We start from the raw sequence: 24,497 nt of genomic DNA on the forward strand, positions 1-24,497 counted from the left end.
AGTGAGTGTTTTCAATCATCTTATTTAAGTTCATTTCAGAGGCTGTGCATAGCGGAAAAAATAAACGCCAGCGATTGGCTGATGTCGCTGTCAATAAAAACTTCTCGCTCTCCTATTGGACACATAAAGCAGACACGCCTTCTTAATATGTTGAATATGTGTTTACGCCATTAACGCTGCAGGGTTGCGCCTCTGTATGTTGACAGGATTTTATATCTGGAGATTTTCACGTTTTTTAAAAAAAAAAAGATGGATATAGATGGAGAGGAACGTAAATACGGTGAGTTAAAGAGACTGAAATGAAAAAAATAACGGTCTACACGAGCTAGGCTAAGCTAAAGCCTAGTTTATCAGTTTATATCAGTTTATAACTTATTTAGGAAGCCTGTTATATAAGTTTTGTGTGTTGTTTTTTTTTTTGTTTGTTTGACTTCGATACATGGAGATGAAAAAAGTGTAGAGTTTATTTTTTTTTAAATGTGCTAGTTTTACACTCCTACGCCGTTTAACGGTGCGCACGCGCAAGTAACCGTTTTATCAACACACCCTGTGAAAATAATCACGTGTTTGATTTGGATTAAAGCCATTAGGACCATTTTTCTGATGCTCGTGTGTTCTAAACTGTGTTTTTATGTTTTTAAACCGGTCTCCAAAGGGTTTAAAACCTTCACTGGCTTAGTGTTTGTGTGTTAGAGAAAAAGCAGTTCTGTTAAATTACTGTATATAAACCAACCCTTTTAAAGTTATCATATGCATCAAAGACCAACTCAAGTAAAAACTATTTATTTCTAGTAAAGAAAGTTTCAGTAGAAGGGCAGCAAATTCTTTGCAAAACGTTCTGATTACAGATTAATTGAATTGAATTGAAGAAAAAAAAATTTGCTCAGTTGGGTTCAAGTCTAAGACCTTTCAATGTTTTCCCGATGAAGTCCTTTGCTGTCTTGTGTGAGGGTGTTTTGGGTTTAAACATTTTTTTTAAACATTTTAAACTGATTTTTGTGTAGATTGACACAGATGGACGTTTTGGATCCTTTCTTCCACCACACTTTAGCTTTTCTATCGCTTTGGTAGAGATACTTTTTGTGTCTCATCATTTTTTTTTTGTGGTAATTCCAGTCTGACCTTCTGATTCCTACCCACATTAAGTCTAGGTAAACTTTAGAGACGATGAGATTTGTAAAATGAATCTAAAACATATCACCACTGTTAATGATTTTTCTAGTGGCTCAAACATGAAATGCCCCTTCTAGCTTACAGTTTGGACTAAAATGGTACTTCGCACTGAGGCAGTTTATTAGGCACAAGTTCAAGTACTTGTTCATGCAGTTATAGTCATCCATTCGTGTGGCAGCATTATAAATGCAGGTATGAGCCAGCAGCTTTGGGTAATGTTCACGTCATCCATCAGATTGGTGAAAAATGCTCTTTCAGTGATGTAAACTGTGTATTGCTGGTCTGAGTAACTGCTTACTGATTTCCTGCGATTTTGACACAGTTTCCTGTGATGGTGCAATAAATAAACACCCTGTAACATTCAGCAGCAGTTCTGTGGACAGAAACGTCTTGGTAATGAGAGAGTTCAGACACTTTTTAACCATCTCAGCATCCTGAAACCTGAGGTAGATGAACTACAACAGCAGTAGACATTGTCAGGAACCTCTTCTGTCAGCCAAGAACAGAAAGCTGATACTGCAGTGGGCACAGACTCACCAAAACTGTACAGATGAAGATGCCATTGATTCAGCGCGTTACTGTGTATGCATGGTCTCCCCTGTATCCAGCCGATGTTTGTTTTATCTGAAAAAAAAGATTTCTGCTTAGGTACAGAGATGGTAGAGGGGTTAGAATGTGAACCTAACCTGTCTTGTATCATCAGTCCAGGCTGGTGGAGGTGATGTGATGGTGTGGGTAAAGTTTTCTTGGCAAACATTGGGCCCATTAAAACCAATCAATCATTACTTCATGGCCATCTTTTAATGGCTACTTCCTGTATGATAATTCATAGACAAAATCAATGATTACAATTAAACAAAAATGTTTAGCCTGATTTGCCAGAAATACTGTGATTTGTTGGGTGTTTGTTTAGAGATTTAAGTTACTGTGTTTGGAGCTCTTCTGTACTGTACTGTATTGTCTATTACTGTATTTAAAAGCTGTGGTGTGGCCATCTATACGGTGTTAGATTAACCATGGTTTCAGAAAGATCGGCTGATTGAACTGCAGCACACTGGTTTTGAGCTCAAATCTGGTGCCAATAAAATTGTGCTTGTGTGTCTGTGTGTGGATGTGAGGGAGAGTGCCTGTGTTTTGTGTGTTGAATTCTGCATGTTGTATTATAGCTATGAAACTACTGTGGACAAAGTAATCAAGTTTACAACATTTATAATAGAGAAAGTTCATGAGTAAATCTGTCAACACAACCGGAGGGTCAAAAAGCTGCATGGCAAACAAAGCACAACATTTACACATCTCGTGATGCATCATGGTGCACTTGAATTAATGTGGGTCAGTTTACACACTCATAGTTTTTGAAAATCTTATGCTTCTCCTTTCTCAATTATTGTTTGTGTGTTTTTTTTTTTTTTTTTTTTGTTTTTGTTTTTTTTTGAGAAAATTGTTGTCTAGTTATAGTTTGTGCTCAAAAATGAACCATAAATGATTAGTTTATTACTAGTTGATGTTCATTGACCTGTAAGGACATCAGGAAACAACCGAGGAAACAACACGGTTCTCTTTTTTAGTGGAACGTGAATAACTTGAGGAAACGTCTGAGAAAACCTGTTAATTCTCCTTTTGTAGAATTTTGTGTAAAGTTTTTGCTTTACACTCTTATAGAGAGGAACGAGAAAAATTTGTGTGGTTATGACACAAGGTTTAATACTGTGAAGGGGCCTTTGTGAAAGGAACCATGCTGACTTTGTTTTTAGCGTGTTTGCGTCGCACCAGAGTTTGTAATTTCTTAGGTTACTCTGGTTTCCTCCCCCTAGTCCAAAGACATTCGTTGGAGGCTGAGTGACCTCTCTACATTTTCTGGTGTGTGTGTATGTGTGCATCGAGGGTGTCCCCAACTGTGTGCACTTTAAGTCTTGGATAGACTCCAGGCTCTCCCTGATCCAGTGTAGGATAAACTGGATGTGTGGATGAATGGATGGACAGACATTGTACACTAGTAGAGTAACAGTATGTGCTGCGGCCATAAGTAATAAGTATAAGTAATGCAATTTGCTCTCATGGCAAATTTATATTCTGTAACAGCCCCACAGTTGTGCTTAATTTAATATCACATATATTAGGGAGAAAAATGATGGCCATAACTATTCATGAGTTTGTCTTGTGCCAAGTATTTCACATGTGACTGAAGATCTTTAAGTGCTAGCGTGGAAGAACTTGGAATTGATAAATGAGCTCTGAGGTCATTACTTTTAGCAGATTAGTCTATTTACCATCAGGTTGTTGGGTAGTAACAGCTCAATATTTTAAACATCTGAATATTTTTGACTTGTTAAAAATGAATTCTTGTTAGAAGTGTTAGTGGTGTAATCTCTGTGTGTGTGTAACATCCTCCACTACGCCCATTTTCACTGTACTTTAATTAGCATGCTGTAGCGAACGTCAGTGGAGGGTCTAGTCTATATACAGCCAGCCTAATCATAGGGATCTGAACTGGTGTCTAATTAAAGGGTAGCTTGGAGACATTGGAAATCTAATCTATTTTTTGACTTGGAGCTGCTTGTGCAGATGTTTTACATTAAACCTGTATCCATTTTTTGCAAGTAATAATAATTAATAGCAACAATAAATGAAGCAAAACTTTCATCTACATTGCAAATGTGTTGATGTAATAATTACGGTTATAAATATTTGTTTAACCTTTGAGTTATTTTTGGGTGTATGATATGTTGATGTGATGGTATAGAGTTGTAATAAAAGTCTAAAATTGGTCTATTCTTAATAGCACGTTCTATCAATATACAAGGGTCATTTGCTTAGACATATGTGTAGAAGATAAACATTCTTTGTTTTAGAATAAATAATTGGTATTTTTGGATTCAGTTTTGAACTGACAGTTGAGAAGGTTTCCTGTTTTCAGCACAAGCTGAAAACATATTTTCCGATTCAGCTTCTGGAGTCCACTTAAGAAAGCTGGAGTCCACTTAAGAAAAAATGGTTTCCAGTTTTTTGTGTGCGTGCGTGTGTGCACGTACATGTTGGCTTGAACTCAAGACGTGACTAACACAATCCACCCTTTTCACCAGTTATGCCTCACTTGACTTTCACTGCTGCCCATAACAAAGAGGGCAAAACTATGGCACATATAGAGAAGAGGTAACAAAAGGAGGAATGAAGAAAAAAAAAAGAATTAATACAGAAAGTGAAAAAAAAAGATGGTATATGAAAGGTTGTATAGGAAAAGTACTTGCTGTGAAATCAGGGCGTTTCAGCAACATTACTGTGCATGTAAGCTTAAACTAGAAGAAGGAAGCAGGTTTTTTGCGTGCATGTAATTGCTGAGCTTGCTGTGTTCATGTTTCCATATCATCAGCATACAGATGTCACGTAATAATAAACGGAACTCTATAGTACACACATTGGGGAACTGGTGAATGAATTGCCTTCGCAATCTCCTTAAACCTATTTAACTCAAATTTGGAGTCTAATTTACAGTATATCGGGTTTAATGTCTCGAATGCATTTGCACTATTTGTGATCATGGCTCTCTGGTTAAAATGAGTCTGTGGTTAAAAACTAGTGAACAGAAGCTGCCAAAATGAATTTACTGTATAACAGTACTGCCCTGGATAACGGTGGGAGGGTTGAAAACTAATCTCTTAAAGGAATTTCGTCACTTTGAAAAGATCCCAAAAAGCGAGTTATCCCAAAATTAAATCTAAAACTCAAACCAAGTGTCTATATTTATGTCATATGGCTTGTCCTGATTAAATGGTCAGAATGATTATCTTGATGTTTTGTGCGGGATACAATCATCTAATCACGGTTTCTGTGCTTTCAACACTTCTCTCTTAATAAATAATAATAATAATAATAATAATAATAATAATAAATGAAGCTTTAAAACCCACAGACGTACTTATACGTTCACTCACAGTTGGGGACAATAAGGCATAACCAATCTGCATTCTTTTAGGGTGGATACAGGCTAGACTGCATACACAGTAACGCTCCACATCAATGAAGCCTTGCTGTGCTTGACACAAAGTTTCAGATGTTTCAACTAACGCTTCGAGCCAAAGTAGAGGACAAAGTAACATTAACTGAATTCGTTTTCAAGGAAAAATGTCATGTACTGTAAAGGGCAGGACAAATGAGCAACTTGGCCTTTTCTACATGGAAACCTCCCTTTAAACAAGATTTCCTACAGAAACAAAGTAAATTTCAAAGGCATTCGCTGTGCAGAGAAACAAACCAAAACCTCCGGCACAAATCTTGCAAGGCAGAGCGGTCCCAAATAATCCAGACACATTCATGCAGGCTTTTTTCTTTCGATAAAACAAATTTAAACAGTCTTCTCTCTTAGAGCACACTAGAATTAATGCTGGTGCTTCAGCTGCCCAGTGTAAAAGGCTTTTGTGCCAAAACTGCATGAAAAATTCAACAAGAATCTTTTAGTGTCCACAACTGAAGACTTCATACAGATCGACTGGGAGGAGTTTTCACTAGAGCAATTTGATTCCAGTCTCCTTGTGGACCACTGGCTGAGCTCAAAGCTGGCCAGACAACCTGCTTACAAATGCTGCTGGATCCTTTGTGTCTAAACAGAGTGAGAAAAGACTATTAAAGGAAGTGTTTATACTGTTTTTACAGTCAAAGTATAAGCAGAAATGCAGAAATAATTAAAAGCAGTGCAATGTTTGTATTAAAATAAATAATTTTGATTCTAAATGTCCCCTTGTATCCTTTATTAAGGAAAAACACCTTATTTAATAACTTTTATAGGATCCTTAAAGTTCTACATGCGCTCCTTGGGAGGGAAAATTAGGGAAAATCTCTTGTTAACCACTTGTCATTTCATTAAATAATGATTTCATAAAGGTATGTAATAAAAATTTAGCATAGCATATCTGTCTCGAGTAATCACTGCTGTGAGCATATTTAGACCTGACAGACATCGTATTGAACACAGCTTATGTTTAGAACAGAGTGGATATGAGAAGCTTGTACAGTATGCATGTTGAAATAAAATAATGTATTATAAACCACTGACACGTGTGTTGTTGGATAGTTCAAAAGAAGCTTAATTCGATGTAAAATTACAAAGTTGTTATTTTTTGTTTTCAATCGAGAAAAAGGGAACAGTAAGGAAACCACTGTAGATAAATGTTATAGCATACATGATGGAAACTAACTGAGGTGTCACTCTCTAATTATTAATAAGAAACTGGAATCGTGGACAGATTGCTGTAGTATAACAGTGTTCAATATAAACACACTATTGCAAATGCTATATTGCTTTTAGAAGCAGTTCTTTAAACTACTATTTAGAAATTATTATTGAGTATCCGACATTTTAGACACTCTAGCTAAAAGTTCTGTTCACTTTTAATCAGACAAAACAATACCACTAACACTAAATCTATAGCTCTGCAGCTAGATGGCTAGCAAACTCATATTGATTTGATTTGTAAATTCATATTGCAGGTGTTTCCGATGACTCCTACATCCCTGAAAAGCCTCGACTGTAGTGTTCTCTGCTAAACTCAATAACTTTAGTAACTCGATCGATCTATGAAGCAGTTTAACGTCACGCATTCAGAAGAGCGGAGTGATACAGGCGGTGAAACGTCTCAAGACATTTCCACCAATCAAATTAGCGGAACGGAACTAATATAAAACACCTGGGCTTCGTACAACCTTGGTTAAGTTTTGCAGTTTTCTCTGTCGGCTTAAACTCATTCGGGGCTCAGCGACTTCTAATAATAATATTCAATATTCAGTAATAATATTCAGTATGTTAGAAGTTGGCTGTGGGTTAGAAAAATCTGCAAACCAAAAGGACGACTAACATATTAAGAAAGGCGCTGTTTATTACCGGTTTAACCGGTTTAATGCACTGGGAGCGGCTGAGCCCTGGAGCAGTGAAGAGTGAGCGCGTGTCGACCACAACAGTTAACTGACCCTTTATAATACTGCTGTAACAAACAAACAAACAACAAGCACAAACTCCTACACGGAGCGATGGGGATTGGAACAGACGCTGGAAAAAAAAAAAGCCACAAAATGCCGGAGGAAGAAGATCATTACGGGAAACATGGTAAAGTTCAGATAGAAAACCATGTGCTGGCTTTTCTTTAGCAGATGGAGTTTTGCTGTCGTGCCTGGTTTAATGTCAGAGTTGCAGTGGTTTTTTATTTATTTATTTTTTTTATTATTTCTTGTTATTTTATAGCTCTCTGCTCTGTATAGCATCTGACGCATCAATACTGATCGGGTTCAGGTTTTATTTCAGTCGCGTCTGTCTTGTGCAGACCTCCTTTTTTTCCCTTTATGGCTTTGGGCTGGATTATAATTTGGTTAGCATTTGTGGGATGCTGGGTTTATATTTATGTTTCTCCAGAAGTTCGAGTCTGGTTTCTAGTTTGAGCGCGAGAATTAGGATTAGTGCCACTCTGCACTGGCAGACAGATTAGGATTAGGGGCTCGTGACACTCTGCACGTCTCCTTCCTGTTTTGGCAGAAAGATTAAGAAGTAGAAACGACACTAGATAAATGTGAGTAAGTACTACTTAAACCCGTGTTGAAAAGTTGGCGTGCTGCTTGCTGATAGAGTTTACTTCCCTGTGTACACTTGGGTTCCTCCCTTTCATTTCCTTCGCTGCTTACTCACGTATCACACAAAGGCTTTGTGGTGGGAGTGTTTTTGATGCAAGTTATTTCCAAGGAGCCATTTTAAGTTCAAGCAGATGACCGTTCTTGCTTAAAAATTCCCCAAGTATAAAAACAATTAAAAAAACAAAACAAAAAAAGGCAAGAAAAAATAAAAACAAATAAGGTCACGTTGACATGTTATGACACATTGCTCTATAGGCGTGTACACCGGATGTTGTAAATGTGTACAACTGTAGAGGTAATGGAAAAAAAACAACTGAGAAGCAAGAAAGGACAAATTTAGTCATGGTAGATGACTGACTGTGTGTCTGACTGTCTGTCTCACTGTCTGTCTGTCTGTCTCTCTGTCTGTGTGTCTGTCTGTCTCTGTGTGCCTGTCTGTCTGTTGCATGATGCCCCACAGTAAGTAACTATATACAATTATAGATAAAATTTTATATTAACAGGGTTTCCTTGTAAAATGGCTATTGGGCTAAAGGAGACAAAATGAGTATCAGAGCCCATGATAGATCTCACTGATTTTTGAAACCCTTTTTTTAAAAGTTTTAACAAACACTTATGTTCCCAAGAGTGCGCTTAATTACTATTAACTGCTAGAGAAGCACTGGGGGGAAAGACAATTTGTCTTGTTTAGGGTCTTCAGCACTACCAGGCTGCCAAATTTCAGTGCATCTATATATCCAATTTATTAGGAACACCTACAGTTACACGCTCAGCTAATCATGAGGCAGCATGTCAGTCTGAGTTAAGAAAAAAAAGTCCTCTGTGTCTGAGTGTGGTATGGGTACTGGTATTGGTACCAGCAAAATGGATGTAGCTAAATCTTTATGCACTTGCACCACTCTGTGGGTCTGTGCAGGACTTTTACAGACCTCCATTTGGCTCTAAAGGCATTTGGGATGCAAATTCTGCATCATTAGAGAAATATCTTAAAACCACAATGAACAGCATTCTCTAAGCCCGGAGCCAACAAAAATATCTCTCTGGGATTTCCCTACAAGTTAAGACAGCCCTGATAATGTTAGATCAGTGGGCATTCTTTGTGTGTAGGTTTCTGCTTGACCACATAAGACTTTAAATATCATTTAATAATAATTTAACAAATTTGAAACTTTTGTTCATAGGACCTTTTTAAATAGAGCACTCGTTTGTTTGCACTTTTGTTAGCAAACTTTTGTTAGCAATGTATTTTGAATTGTTATTTGAATCGATGCTCTGGAGCTGGTAATGTAAAAGCCGTCTGGTGCATTGTGTTCAATACTGGTGGCTGTAAGAGACTTACATATATTGTAGCTGTGGGAAGAATATGACTCTGTGGTCAAATCTGCAATATGATCCCACTGCAGAAGGCATCTTATCCTAAGCCTATCTAGTCTTTACGCTGGAATGTTGGTTGTCGGTTGTGTTGGTACAATTCAGGGTGTGGAAAACTGATTATCATGGCCTGCATCATTATACTCCTGTTTAGGGCATAATTCATTATACTCCCATTCCTTTTTATGCTCCATGCTACAAGTTCCAACTCCTAATCCACAGGGTCAAGAAGCATTTTTTTGATGGGGAACACTTACCTAGCTTTTCAAAGCTCACAAATGTTGTGTGTATTACTACATTGAGAAATAATTGATTCAATTTCTGCCTGTTAGTTTCTGCCACTAACTGATTCAGTTGATTTCAATTTCTGCCAGTTAGGCACATTGTAAGATTTAAGAATGCACTAAATAGCAAAAATGATTTTTAAAAATATTTCTTTCAACATTACAACTATGGACGCTTAACTAGGCTTAATTAAATAACAGGCCATTAAGTAAACACAATATAACTGACAATTAGACTATTATAAACTGCTTGTATCAACCTTTTTTGTGTGTGAGGAGATCAGTGTGGTGTCAGTGAAGTGACGTAGTGTATCACATGCTTAACACAGACCAACTAATCAATAACGATTGCAATATGTTTAATAGCCACTTGTAGCTTTTTTTCTTTGTGCTTATTGCATGCTTGCCAACCAATCTTTCACTTTAGCCAGAGCTGATTTTATCCTGTGTGTTTTCAAACGCCAGACTGAAATAAACTGTACTTGTTCTTCAGTAAAATAAGTGTTGGAAAGTCAGGTTGAGAAATTACACAGCCAGCAGCCCTGAGGCAATAACTGACGTGTTCACAGGCCTTGTATGGCAAATGAGTGAATGAAAATAGACTGTTAAATCAAATTAGGATTGAGAAATAAGTCTACATTAATAACCACCTTGTTATTCCTGGTTATAGAACTGCACAATAATGTTAATGGATTGCATGTTATTTTTCATTGTCCTCACAGGTGAACCCAGAAAATATGACCCCAACTTCAAAGGGCCAATCCACAGTAGGTAAGAAGCCCGTTTTGTTTAAAATCAGTCTTATTAACAGGAAGTGTTAATAGTGACAGTGTTGTACTTGGTTTTTAGCTACATGTACACAAGATGCTTTCTGTATATATGCTTAATTAGTTTAGAAAGTTTGCTGTGTTCATCTTTGGAAAGGTAATACGGCACTCAATTCCAGGCAATTTATGGTTTATTGTTTATCATTTAACATTAACATTACCGTATTTCTAATGTGTTTTCCATAAAAACGCAGTTAAAATTGTCTCCTGTGTAAAAAGTGCTATATCGTCTTAAAAAAAAAAAACAACAACTTTGCAGTATGGACTTTGAGACACAGCATATAGCTTTATTATTATTACATACACATCTCCAGGCTGCTTTACAGTAGGAAAATATGCATCCCAGAATAGGGGTGTGAAATGACTAACATTCCATGGTATGGTAACCTGCCCTGGGCGATGTGCATGCTACTGGGTAGAAGTTTTATCTATGTGAACAATGCTGCTTGTATAGCAACCGAATGTATGCTACAGATTGTATCTGTGTTTGTAGGTGTGGCTTTTCACAGACTGTTGAATTGCCAGCACTATTTTAACTCTAATTTTATTTGTATTATTTCGCAAAATGTTCGATTTTATCCTGATACACACTTCTTATCTTACCCAAATTCCTAGTTGGCTAGCTTTAAAAAAAAAAAAGGATTTGTCTAGTGAACACACAAGTATAATTCTGTCAAATGTAATAGAGATCTAAATTGCATGCTGTTTTTCCCCGTCCATTAGTAAATGATGTGAATTTTCTGTTTTCCTTTACAGAGGCTGTACAGACATTATTTGCTGTATTCTTTTCATCTTGGCCATAGTTGGATATGTCGCTGTGGGAATATTAGGTGAGTCATTGCTTTACTTTAAAGCTTCTAGTTTTAAAAGGCAAAAGAGAGTCAGTGTTCATGGTCTTTGTATTCGTGTCTTCACCTGTGCGTAGACAAAGGGAGGGGAGGACGAGGTATAGGTTTATGTAATTATGGTTTTAAATAGATAATGGGCCCACGTTAATACAATGAGCTATGTGAATAAAGACCTGTATGAAAGAATTACTAGAAAAAAACCCCAGTGTGTACACTAAAAAAAGAAAAAAATTATGATCTCTATTGCGTATGTTTCTAAATCAATAACTGTGGTTATTCCTTGTGTAGGAAGGCATAAAGTTTTAAACAGTTTGTTGTCGTATCAGGGAAATGCAAATAAGATTTCACTATTGCTCAATTTGTGGCTTATCGTGAATTGTGCTGGCTAGTGTTTGTTTAGCAGTCGTACGTGTAGCTATTCAGGAGCTTTTCAAGGATACTTGTATTCACTGCATTTATTATCATCAGTTTCATACTTGTATTTAGTGAGATCAGTGAAAATATTAAGAAAAGAAGGCAGAACAATTCACAACAATTTCATGTTAAGGGCAATGCCAGGCTCAGTTTGCTTGTTGTGGAAACAGTCATGTTTATTGTTTGGCTGGACAGAGGCTTACTGGCCTAAATGCAAACCATATGAGTCAATGTGGTGCAAGTTAAGTTTAATGGGCTTCAATTCTCCAGCCTACAGACTCCTGTGGCACAAGAAGGCCTCTGACTGTAGTCTTTTCTATTCAGACTTGTACAGCACATAACTTGCATGCCATGTCATGTCTTCTGCCAAGAAGAATATGTGCCTCATATTTATCCCACTTATATTTATTGTGCTTCTCAGTCCCCCAACACTTCATAACTAAAATAGTATCAGTGTGAACATTATGTAGTTTGTGTTTGTGCAGTCGGTGCTCAGTTTTCTTGTCTCCTTTCCAGCATGGTCTCAGGGTGACCCTAGGAAGGTGATATACCCCACAAACAGCAGAGGGGAATTCTGTGGTCAAACTGGAACTCCTTTGGAGTAAGTTGAAATGCCAGACATCAGATTGTCTTCATGTTTAATGGAAACCTCGAATGTTTAAAACGCGAAGAAATGAGGAGGATGTAAATAATGAGATATTAACCAAAAGCTTTTATTTATTGTTTCTGCCAGCTTTTGCACATGTATATGAATAATCTTTGGGTTGTATGTGGTGGTGTTTGTAAAACAGGAAGAAGCCTTACCTTTTCTACTTTAACATCCTGAAGTGTGCCAGTCCTGTGGTCCTCCTAGAGTTCCAGTGTCCCACCACGCAGGTACATGTCCTCGTGTTGAATGACTACTTGATGAAATATTATACTAGTAAATGAACAGAGAAACTGTTGCTGCTGAAGCTCCATGTTCAGGGGTAGAGTTTTGTAATATTTAAATCCTTAAACCTTCTAGGCTTATACTGATGTTACGTTATGCCTACTGAAGCAATGCAAGAAATTGCCCTTTGTAAAGACTATACAGTGTGAATTATCTGTAGTTTTAAATTTTAGCTTGTTTTACTTTTATATAACCTTGAGAACACACTAGTGCGAGGTTATGCTTCTAGAAATCTTTGTAAAATGTACCTGTTTTAATTCATCGCTGTGGGATTCATGTCACAGTATCATTTTAGACATGTGAAACTAGCTGCTATCGTGTTGGTGGTGTGATGATCCTAGCTAGGCGTATCAGTAACAGAATACTGCTACTATAACTGTACATTCATCTCTATTCATTTCTAGATTTGTGTGGATAAATGCCCTGATAAATCCTTGACTCTACTAAATGCCAAATTTGGTGGCAAGGACTGGGATTACTACAAAAGCTTCTGTACCGAAGACCCAGGCAACCTGGTAGGTGGAACTTGAAGGTTTGAAATTGAACAAGAAATAGTAACACATCATTTTTGCTAACCTTTTTTCTGACTGGGGCTGTCTGTCTGACTGTCTTTGTTGCCATTTTGCCACAGTTGATTTGACCCTTTACAGCACACCGGTTTTTCATTCTGCCTGATATAAAATGAGTCAGGACACTGTTTGCTTGTAGTGCGAGATGTTTTCCTTCTGTTGAGAACTCTACACAGTATTTTAGTGGTTGACGAGAACAGAAATGTGTTTATCACAATTTACAGTAGGATTTTAATATCTTTTGTCTTTCAGACGCCTGCTGATATCCTGACAAGACGGATTTGTCCTGCAGTGCTCATCCCTAGCAAGCCATGTAAGACCTTATCTTTTCTTATGCATCAGCTTTATCTTAAACGGAAATGTGGTGGTTTTTTTTTTTTTTTTTTAGAATTTACAAGGTATATTTTACCACGAGAACATCGGCTATAAATACAGTTAGAAAAACGAGGGTATTTCTGCTTTTGGTTTTTGTCTGTCTGTCTTATTATTTTTTTTATTTTTCCTTCTTGCTCAGTCACACGGAGATGTTTCCCTGCTCTTGGCACAAAGGGGAATGAGATCACTGTAGGAAACAGTACCGATTTTCTGGATGCACAGGGCAAGCCTGTAAAGGCCAGCGACTTACTGCCTGCTGTAAAGTGAGTATACACTCAGATACTAGTGTAAATACACTCACTAACAGCTAACATACCCGAATGTCTAATGTGTGTTGAAGGCAACATATTTTAACAAACTCCTGACAAACTCTCAGCACAAATGTAATGTTCAAGGTGAAAATTCTTCTGTCTCTTCAGTAGAATTCTGTGGTCCAATCGAAGGTTTCCTACCTTGTAAATGTCCAAATCTTTCAAAGATACCGTAAAGCAAACCGGACACACAACTCTTAATTCCACTTCACTGATTAAGACACTATTGCTATATAAGCCCATTTGGGAAATTTGCTGTTCTGGAGTTTTCAAGTAGGTATCTTTTTAATGTACAACTGTTAAAAGACAATAAAGGACATTAAAGACATCACTTGTGTTTTGTTTTTGGTGCCTGCAGGAATGCCACAATAGTTGCTGAAACTCGAATGGTGGTGATGAAGATCTTTGAGGATTTCACAGTATCATGGTATTGGATAATTCTGTAAGTAAACAATAATCTGTCTCAGAAGAATATATGTCTCATTCTTAACTTAAAGGTAGGGTCTCCGATATTTGAGAAATGCTTCAGAAAACTGCGTTGGGCCACCAAACAAAACAAAAATAAAAAAAACGTGTAGCCAATGAGCAGAAAGGGGCGGCTCTTGTCAATTTGGGCGGAGAGAGTGTTCAGTGTGCATGTGTGCATATTCACAGATTGGAGTTTCCTGAGTATATGGCCAACTTCCCACTCCTTCAGGTCTCTCCAGCGCTGGAAAGCTGGTCCTATATTAACACTTGCCTTATCGTAAGCCTTTTTTCGCTTTCTTTTTGTTTTTATCCTCCATGTCAATGTTAAAACCACTTTCTGCTAATGTCACACATGAGCACAGAACACTCTCTCTGCCCATATTGACAAGACCTGCCCCTTCTGCTCATTGGCTACACGTTTGTTTTGATTTTTGTTTAGCTTTTCGTACTGACTCAGTTTTCTGAAGCATTTCTCAAATATCGGAGACCCTACCTTTTAATGGTGTTTATCATTGTGATCATTCTTCACTGATGATGGTTGTGTTTCATCAGTGGTCTGGTCATAGCGACAATCCTGAGTCTGATCTTCATCGTACTGCTGAGGTTTCTGGCTGGCATCATGGTCTGGGTTATGATCATCATGGTCATCCTCGTCATAGGATACGGTAGTGTCTCTGTCTGAACAACCGAGCTACATGCTTGGGGCTAAGAAACTTGTGTGTGAAGTCTGTCACTATTCACTAATATAATGATCAGTGAACAGTGGATACAGTACAGTTGCTCAATCGAGCCCTATTATATCCAGTAAATACTCTCGCTGGTTACTTTAATAGCAACACCTGCACCCGTGCATGCAGTTAGCCATTCATGTGGTAGCGGTACAGTACATAAAATCATGCTGTTTCACAAGCTTTAGATAATGTTCATATCAAACATCATGGTTGTTGGTGCTTCTGGGATTTTGACACAATGGCGCTCTGGATGTTGTGTTTTTTTTTTTTTTGTTTTTTTTTATATATATATAAACTGTTCTGTCTAAGATCTAGTGTGAAGCAGTTCTTCAGATGGAAATGCTTTGTTCATAAGAGAAAGATCAAAGAGAATGGACAGTCAGAGCAAGGCTATGGTATCACAAATAACTACTTTTTATAACAGTTTTAAGCGAAACTGCATCTCCGAATGCAAAGCACATTGATCGCTAAGGCACATGGGCCATAACGGAAGAAAACCACATCAGGATTCCACTCCAGTCAGCCAGGAATAGCCAAATGAGGCTAAAGTTTGGAAAGATATGTTGCCTGCTCTAGTTTCAATTTTACAACAGGCTCATACCAGGAAGTCTGTACATTGACTCTATCTGCACTATGTTCTGCATTGTACTGCTCCCTCATGATTGGCTAAGTAAGCAGGTGTACAGGTGTTCCTAATAAAGTGGCTGATAAGGGTATGGTGTATAAAATGTTGTGCTTATACATCTATGACGGTGTCGGTGCCATTTTCCTTAATGTTTTGCTCACTTTATTTCTTTCTGTTTGCGCAGGTATCTTCCACTGCAGCATGGAGTACGTTCATCTAAAGAACACCCCTGGGGCCAACATCACCCTCAAGGAGCTGGGCTTCCAGATGGACTTGAATGTGTACCTGCATATCAGACAGACCTGGTTAGCCTTCAGTGAGTCTCCAAAGTCTCCAAAGCGGATGACCGTGTCATGACCGTGTTTTGTTTTGTTTGTCACTCATTTGTTTTTCATGAGTAAAGAAAGAATTGAGGACATCTTCAGTTTGGGAATTGGGAGGTCAAGGGGTTTTAGAACAGGGATTAGCTGTGGCTCAGATGTGACGTGCTAAACCAGAATGAAAACAAACCTAAATGCTTTAAAATGTTTCCTGCTCTGTTCATCTCCACAGTAATCATTCTGGCAATAGTGGAGCTCATCATCATCCTGCTCCTAATCTTCCTCAGAAAAAGAATATTAATCGCCATCGCTCTGATCAAAGAGGCCAGCAGGTGTGTACAGTACATTTGTTCCGTCATAACGTTCAGTAAAGTCGAATATCAAATGACAAAGATTAGGTCTAGAAGCCGTCATTACTGTTATCTACTGTATGTAATTTTTCTCAGTAGTAATAATGAGCTGGTGTTATTCTGATTATAAATGCAGTATTGGCCTAGTCGAAAGATTGTTTACTTTTCAGCACCCCTTTTATTTTTATTTTTTTTTAAAGAAATGCACAGAAATGTTTTGAGTGGCGCTCTCTTCATTATCTCATCTCTTGTCAAACATGAAGGACTGTATTTGGAGAGTGAATCTAGATTGAAGATAAAGCTTAACAATTAGCATGTACAAGTAATTGAGGCTAAATTATGTCACCATTAACACCTTGTGTATTTTACAGGGCCATCGGACACGTGATGTCATCACTGTTTTACCCTCTGTTAACCTTCTTCCTCCTATCCATAGTCATTGCATACTGGGCGATCACAGCTATGTATCCTTCAGCTGTGCTTGTTATCCTAGTCCCCATGCAGATTTTTGTCTCGTGAGCACTGAACTGGTAAACAGTAATTGAGCAGAAGAAAAAAATACAGCTCAGCAAAAGAACTGGCCTTCTGTCAGCTCAGAGTTGTAAGGATTGCGAGACTTGACACGTGAATGCTCTTAAACATGTTTCAAGTGTTGTTTGTTGTTTATGATTTATTATTATTATAATATTAACTTGAAGCGAAATAAAACACAGAGGCTGGTGAGAGAACATCATATATTTAAGTGCTGTAGTGTAGCTACAATGTTGAACATGTCCGATGTGTTCTTTGGTAAGTTTTTATCTATTTATTTATTTATTTTTTGCCGTCATTGTAACTCTACAAAAAAGTGCTACAAAAACAAGACCTTGACACCTTTTGCTCAGCTTCCTCTCCACATCCAATGAGGCCGTGTACAAAGTCTTTAATCAGACTGAGTGTATTTATGCAAGGAACAGCTGCAGCCCCGAGGTGAGCGTTTCAGTATACTGACTGTGTTGGATGGACGATTCTTGCGTTAGAATAACTGCAGTTGCATTGCAAATAAATTTGGCATTTGTAAATTGAATACATGCCTATAGTTTGTGTAGTTATATGGCTTTTATATCAGTCACCACTGACTGTAAGTGGAAAAAAGGTTTGATTCACTGAAATAATGCAACATTGCTCTCATAATATCAAAAATCAAACTTACACAAATTCTTAGCGCAAAAATCAAAACAAACAAATGACTTGTGCTTTTCTCCAGCTTTTATACCTGGGAGTTTTGGAGTAGATACCACTGCAACAATGCCATGATTGAGTGCTGGTTGTGTTTGACATTGAAATTGATTTACCAGTGCAACATCCATACAAGTGTAGGAAATCAGATAGGAAATCTAATCATTCCAGTCTTTGATTTCTTTTGATTGTTTCAGAATTACACCACCTCTGACATGCAGAAACAGTGCCCACAGTCACAGTGCCTTTTTGCTTTCTACGGTGGCGAATCCGCCTACCACAAGTACCTCATCTTCCTACAGTTCTACAACGTCTTCCTCTTTTTCTGGTGTGCCAACTTCGTGACAGCTTTGGGTCAGATGACCTTGGCCGGTGCCTTTGCTTCCTACTACTGGGCGTTCAACAAGTCCCGCGATATGCCAACCTGCCCAGTGTTTGCCTCATTTGGTAGAGCTCTCAGGTATGTGACTGAGTGTATGAATGTCCTTCCCCAAGTCTATAAATAGAAATAAAGTTAAACAATTACAGGATTTTGTTTGGATTATCTCGCAGCCCATCTGGCCATCCAAATGCAAGGTTGTTTTGTTACTCGTGTTAACCCTGGTTCATTCAGATTAAGGCTAATTAAAGGAACATGCAGTGGGAGGTGTTTATCTGCCAGCATATGGGTCCGGTTCGCCTTTTAGAGCAAATAGAAGCTTCACTAGAAATGAACCCAGATCATAATTCTGACTGATGGACTTCATCTTACAAGGCAGTATTTTCATCCTGATGGCAAGAGGGATCCCTGAGCTCTTTGATGATGCTATGAAAATGGACTGAAGTGATAAACAGCGCTCTCTAATACAACCAATAATACAGCTTTTGAGTAAATATCTTTTACTCAGTTTCTGAGGGTTGTACAGTCTCTGCCATAGTTTCACTTCTTGTATATAGTTAGCAGAATGATGCACATGGACTATTTTTAAAATGGTCTTAGCAGATGGTGTGGCTTTAAATTTTCATATGAGTCATAAGCCAATCAAGAACACCCATGTCCTTATGAAAGCCTGTAACACCAAATGTTCTAAACACTTGTATGGGCTGTGTTCACACAAGTACACAACCCAGAAACCCCCAGAGATTTAACACAAGTCTTCTTACCGTGTGGTGTGGTTTAGAGACTGCTTCATGGAGACTTCTGTACTGAAAAACGTATTTTTTTTTCCCCCACACGTTTTTCCCCACATGACATAATGGACTTTTTATCAGTCTGTTCTTGGACAGGTTTTTTTTCTTTTCTTTTTTTTTAATTTACATCGGCTCACCAACTAAAATCACAGATACAATGCACTACAATAATAATTACATTACACTCTTCCCCTTGTAAATCCAATAGAGCATCGGTCTCCTGCTCAGAACCCATCCATTGTTGTTGAGAACTGGGAGTTGTGATGCTGCTTAATTGGTCAGGACATCAGACCAGCTAGGTATCTGTCTTCATACGTATTTATTTTTTTGGTCTGTGTTTATCAGGTATCACACAGGCACTCTTGCGTTCGGTTCTCTCATCCTGGCAATCGTCCAGGTCATCAGGGTTCTGCTGGAGTACCTGGACCACAAACTAAAAGGTAAACCATAAGATCCTTCATGATTTCCTTATCATCGGATTGTGTTGTACAGTTTGAAACCCATTTCATGAGTTTCCAACAGTTTAATTTATTGTCATTTAGCCGGCAAACAACGTAGAGTTTCCATTTAATGAGCTGTGTGTGTTCAAGAGTTTCTGGTTTATCTCGACAGCGGCACAGAATAAATTTGCCAAGTTTCTGCTTTGCTGCCTCAAGTGCTGCTTCTGGTGCCTGGAGAAATTCATCAAGTTCATCAACAGGAATGCTTACATCATGGTGTGTTCCTGATCCTTTTCATTTACCAAGCCTAAGCCAGTGTTTTACTGTATCTCTGTGAACTAAACAACGTGACTTTCTTCCTCTATTACCATCCTTTACATTTGACTTTATAATATTAAAAAAAATGTTTTTAAAGATTTATAGATGCAAACTAAAAACAAATGGAAATGCACAAGCGTTTTTTATTTTTTTAATAGAAATTTATTTATTTTGCTTACTTGCTTATTTTTCTCTTCCCCACAACTCTTCAAACATGTCACAAATGATTAGAAACTGAAATGTCACATGTCTGCTTGTGATGAATTGAAGCTAGTTCTTTAGCACTTACAGTAACTAACCTCTTGGTTTAGTTTGCTATGCTAGTGATATTTGGCTGTATGAAACCTTCTAAACATCTGGGAATTTAAACTAGTAAAAATAGTGTATAATCAAATATACATTACAGCAAATTCTTTCTTTGCATATCCCAACTTTTGAGGTTGGGGTCATAGTGTAGAGTCAGTAATGATTTGGCATCTGGGGCACTGAGAGTTAAGGGCCTTGCTCAGGGGCCCAACAGTGACAGCTTGGTAGTGCTGGGATTCTTTGATTAAGCATGCAGAGCCTTAGGTGTAAAAGTTAACAATTCTTATTAGACATTTTATTATCCTTCATAGATTTCTTTGGTTTAAGCCCTGATTAATGTGTTTATACAAAAGACCAATACTGGATATACAGTAGATCAGTGTGTTCTGTACCCCACAACATGTAACCAAAGTTTTGTGCTCCCTCAGGTGGCCATTTATGGTAAAAATTTCTGCACTGCAGCCCGAGATGCCTTCTTCCTGTTGATGAGAAATATGATCAGGTGAGTAAAGCAAACAAAATAAACAAATACAAGAGAACTTCCAGAATTTTCTTTGTTATTTATCTGTTATTCTTTCTGAATTTTCCTTTATTCTCTCCGTTTTATTCTTTAAGGGTTGCTGTCTTGGACAAGGTCACAGATTTCTTGTTGTTTTTGGGGAAGCTCCTTATTGTGGGCATTGTAGGCAAGTGGATGACCGTTCTGTTTTTTTGTAATAATAATAATGCCATCTATGTATACACTACTGGCTAGCTGCAAAATATTCTTTTGGCTTTATTTCGATTGTCTTATGTTGCTTTTTTTTTTTCCCCATTTTATTCTAGGTGTCCTTTCATTCTTCTTCTTCTCTGGGAGAGCAAAAGTGGAAGTTGTACCTAATTTGAATTATTACTGGGTGCCCATGCTGGTGAGAGAATAACACAAACACACGCTAGCATGCCAAGTCAGTTCTTTTTAGCCACTGTAATACAATTAACAATCACCAACTTCATGTGTAATTGTAAGAAAAATGTGTATGAGCATTAATGGGGCTCGCAGTAAATGTTTAACTAGATATTGAATTTTGTTATGAATTTGAACTGATGAATCCACATGAGAACATGTTTTTGAGCATTTCTTGTGTGTGTGTGTTTGTTTACACAGACCATCATGGTGGGCTCTTACCTTATTGCCCACGGCTTCTTCAGCGTGTATGCCATGTGTGTTGACACACTCTTCCTTTGCTTCTGTGAGTACTGGATAAAGTCTTATACCACATTTTAAGTTATGTATACTAAGCAAACACTGAAAATCTAGGTTTATATTGATGTGTATATATTTTAGTAATATGTAAAGCCTTATCTGCTGTACCAAATGCTTCAATGCAGTAAATATATACTTTAATTTTTAAAGATGTTGCTGGGTTACTGTTATTCTGTCAGCCCAGTCTATGCAAACATTGCTGGATAACAGAATGATGCATCAGGCTCTAAATGAAAGATTCCCAGGGTGGTTTAACTTCACTATCTGTCTTCACTCTTGAGGTGTACCATCTAACTAACATGCTTCTCAGCTGCCTTTTAGCATGATTCTGACTTTTTTCCTGTTGCTCCTTTTCTCTCTTCCTTGTTTGTCCGCACCTTCTTCCCTTCACTCCCCTTCCCCTTCCTGTTTTCTCTGGCCACACTCCATTTAACATGCTCACTCTCCTCTGCATTAAAATTTTTGTACTCCTCATTGTACACACTCTGACACACACGCATGAAAATTTCACCCCTGCTACATGCACGATCCTAACTTCACACACGCACGCACGCACACACGTAAAAGGCGAAGACCTGGAGCGCAACGACGGCTCTGCGGCTCGACCGTATTACATGTCGTCTACTCTGCATGAGATCCTGTTCAAGACCACTGAGGAGCCTGCTGACAATCCTCCAGCTTCACCTCAGGAGGAAGAGGTCCCTCTGAGAACACACAAGGCCTCCCTGGAACAAGACTAGCATGTGACATCATTGAGCCTCCAAAGATTAGTCAGCACATGTTTAGCTGATGTCCTTAGATTTGTTAAAAGCACTGACTAATATGATGTAGGTTATGTGTATCTGTCAGTTACTTCAGTCTGTTACGTATAATGTGCGATTCATTCAGTGGCAGTGGTTCATTGTGACTTTTTAAAGATAGAACTTGCTTGAAATCACTTTTTAAACAAAGTTGCTTGCAAGGGAGACAGAATACACAACAGTTGATGCTTAAGGGGCTCACAGAAACCCCACAGCAGGCATACGTCTTGAGCAGTGAATGGCATTTACCCACTGGAAATTCCCTCTTTCCCAAAAAACTTATTACAAGCTAAGGTGGAAGCATGTTGCCATATAGCTTAAACTATAGCCAGTTAGAAGTGTGCTGATTCTTGTCTTTTACATGTTTTGTAAAAGAATATCTGATCATTTAGTCAGTGTATTATGCATTCTTATACCTATATCTTTATAAATAGACACTTCATTTGTAATCAGACTGTATATAAAGAATGCAGGGAGTAACTGCAGTGTACTTCACTATAAAATCTAAAGTTGCAGTATAGTATACAAAAGTACCATAGAATCTCTCAGACTTTGTTCCCCCAGTAGGCATGTCCTCAATTTATGAGAAGCACTTTACGCAGCCGAAGAATGTTCGTCTAAAACATCCTGTACCACGCGGCCATATTTTGCTACCCGTACACGCCATATACACTCACCTACCTGCCTGTTTAATAGGGACAGATGTACCCCTGCTTGTATGTAATTATTCAGGCAGCTCTTCCTGTGGCAGTGGTGCAATGCATATCATCTCTAGCATCAACATCCAACATTGTATATCAGTTTTTTTCCCTCATTCTGATGAACATTATCTAAAGCTGTATCTACATGACTGGATGCCCTGCACCACTGCCACATGGTTGGCTACCTGTAAAATTGGTGTACAAGCCAGGTGTACCAGTGTTCCTAATAAAAATGGTTGTAGAATGTACACAGAACTGTGCAAAGGTATGACACATGCAAAGAAAACCTGCTCTATTAAGTACACTGCCGTGCAGTTTTATAAGGAAATCGGTTTCTTGGTTATTTCAAACATCTTGGAGAACCTCAGCTCACTTTTAGACTTTACACTCTTATTTGCTTCACTTTCTGCAATGAATGTTAGAACTCTAAAACAAAATTTTTTTTTGGTTTGTTTTGTATCTGAAAAGTTGCCTGTTACTTCATATACCTAAAAGACAAATACCTACAAAACACTAAATTTCTCCCTTTTAATGACAGGAGCTCAGTACTCCTGTGATGTATCCAGGTTTATGTTCTGTCTGTGCCATGTTGTGCTGTATTTGTACAAAAGTTGCACCTATTGACACTTGAAGATGTGGTTCATGTTGTTTCGATATTTAAGGAAATTGTGCAGTTTTTCACCCTTATCGTGGTGCCGCTCATATAGTGATGGGAATAATACACTGCTACTCTGCTATTATGCATTTACTTTGTAGCTGTAAATATTTTTCCTATTAGTCAAATCTGCTGATACTCAGGCTAGAGTTTCCTGGATTTTATGTTTATTTCTGTATTTTAATTCAAATGCCTGTTTGATTTTGAATATGGTTGATGCAGGCGTATCTAAATGCCAGTGCCATTTTCTGTTGATTTTTGACTAAACTGAAGAATTTGTGGCCGAGTTTGAGGTAGGTTGAATTGCAAAAGCTGCACTTTTTCCAAACACGAAGCCTTATCCCTCCAAAGAAAGCACCATTTTGCCTTGAACTGTAACTATAAAGAATATGCCCTGTTTCTCTAAAAGGACTTAAAGGACTCCACTGTTCTTTCCTCTTTGACCTGTCTGTTGAGAATGGTGCCTTTCAACCTGTCTATTAAAATGTATGTGTGTATACTGTGTAAATAGTTTTTTCTTGTTCTTTTAATGTCACTATGATTTTATTTGTTAGGATGACGAGTTTAAATTTATAAGTAAATATAAACTTTTTCACTCTCACCATCTTGTTTCCTTACTTGTGTTCTGTCTCACGCAGTGGAAGACCTTGAGAGGAATGACGGCAGCGCAGAGAGGCCTTACCTAATGCCCGAGTCCCTCCTTCAAGTCCTGAAAAAGAAGAACCGTTCCCAGGAAAAGTGAGAGCCAAAATCTGTCCAGATGCAACAGTGTACTCCAAGGCCAAAGTGTTTGTAAATACTATAGTTAAGTGCCTTAAATACATGCGTGAACATGATCAGCTGCCCTGCACGCTAAAAAAAATCAAGCCAAGCGAGCATCACTATTTTCTATGCAAGTGTTTATCTCATTGTAATGGTGTTTTTGGAGTTTTGTTACAATGTCTGTTTAAAAGCAGAATGTGTAATCAGAGGCCTTTATTATGTAACTGTAAAGGGCTGTTCTTTTTATTTTTAACATTTTTTTACAATCTTGCTTCATGTTTAATGTTTATTTAAGGACAATCAGTGCTAAAGCTTGTATGGTGGTAAAGATAGCTGTTGGTTTTTGGTTAGTTTACTTGGGTTAACTTTTATGTTTGCTCATGTTGATCATAATTAACTGCCATTTTTGTTCCTTTTTAAACTTTTTATAAGTATAATAAAGATAGTAAATTGTATATTTGTCTCGCTTCTTTTGTACAGTATGAGCCTCTCACTATGTGAGAATGAGTGGTGTGGGTTTTATCCATTCTGTTTGTCAAGGCTGGGTCAGTTCTCAAGGTTTTTCCTGTGCTACAGTCATGCAGCTGTTACATATGCTTATAGCCAGGATCCACCAAATGTCCATGTGGATATATGTACATAAATAATCATACATGCACAGATTTACTTTTT

General features: G+C 37.9%; 1 protein-coding gene across 3 annotated transcripts; it reads left to right on the forward strand.

Moving 5' to 3' along the window:
• Positions 1–135: 135 nt before the first annotated feature.
• Positions 136–24,280, forward strand: LOC132861343 (choline transporter-like protein 2). Of its 3 annotated transcripts, none has more exons than XM_060892828.1 (22): positions 136–280; positions 10,166–10,214; positions 11,027–11,100; positions 12,049–12,133; positions 12,324–12,408; positions 12,868–12,978; positions 13,285–13,345; positions 13,547–13,670; positions 14,077–14,160; positions 14,739–14,851; positions 15,727–15,858; positions 16,095–16,194; positions 16,584–16,676; positions 17,097–17,181; positions 17,628–17,890; positions 18,946–19,040; positions 19,213–19,316; positions 20,093–20,166; positions 20,280–20,350; positions 20,490–20,572; positions 20,809–20,893; positions 23,702–24,280. In XM_060892828.1, exons 1-22 carry the CDS (start codon positions 250–252, stop codon positions 23,803–23,805), a joined length of 2,106 nt encoding a protein of 701 aa, XP_060748811.1. In that variant the 5' UTR covers positions 136–249; the 3' UTR covers positions 23,806–24,280. The 3 variants fall into 3 exon arrangements, with proteins under 3 accessions (XP_060748811.1, XP_060748812.1, XP_060748809.1); XM_060892829.1 differs by lacking the exons at positions 136–280; positions 23,702–24,280 and adding exons at positions 6,876–7,270; positions 21,475–23,560; XM_060892826.1 differs by lacking the exon at positions 136–280 and adding an exon at positions 6,879–7,270.
• Positions 24,281–24,497: the final 217 nt, after the last annotated feature.

The sequence above is a fragment of the Tachysurus vachellii genome, chromosome 18, assembly GCF_030014155.1.
Source record: "Tachysurus vachellii isolate PV-2020 chromosome 18, HZAU_Pvac_v1, whole genome shotgun sequence".
NCBI lineage: Eukaryota > Metazoa > Chordata > Actinopteri > Siluriformes > Bagridae > Tachysurus > Tachysurus vachellii.

What these genes read in the sequence shown, in the direction of transcription:
- LOC132861343 (XM_060892829.1), top strand. Translation starts at nt 7,195, where the DNA reads ATGGGGATTGGAACAGACGCTGGAAAAAAAAAAAGCCACAAAATGCCG. An exon ending in ACAGGAATGCTTACATCATG is followed by an intron (nt 19,317 to 20,092) that starts GTGTGTTCCTGA and finishes GTGCTCCCTCAG; the next exon opens with GTGGCCATTTATGGTAAAAA. An exon ending in ATTACTGGGTGCCCATGCTG is followed by an intron (nt 20,573 to 20,808) that starts GTGAGAGAATAA and finishes TTGTTTACACAG; the next exon opens with ACCATCATGGTGGGCTCTTA.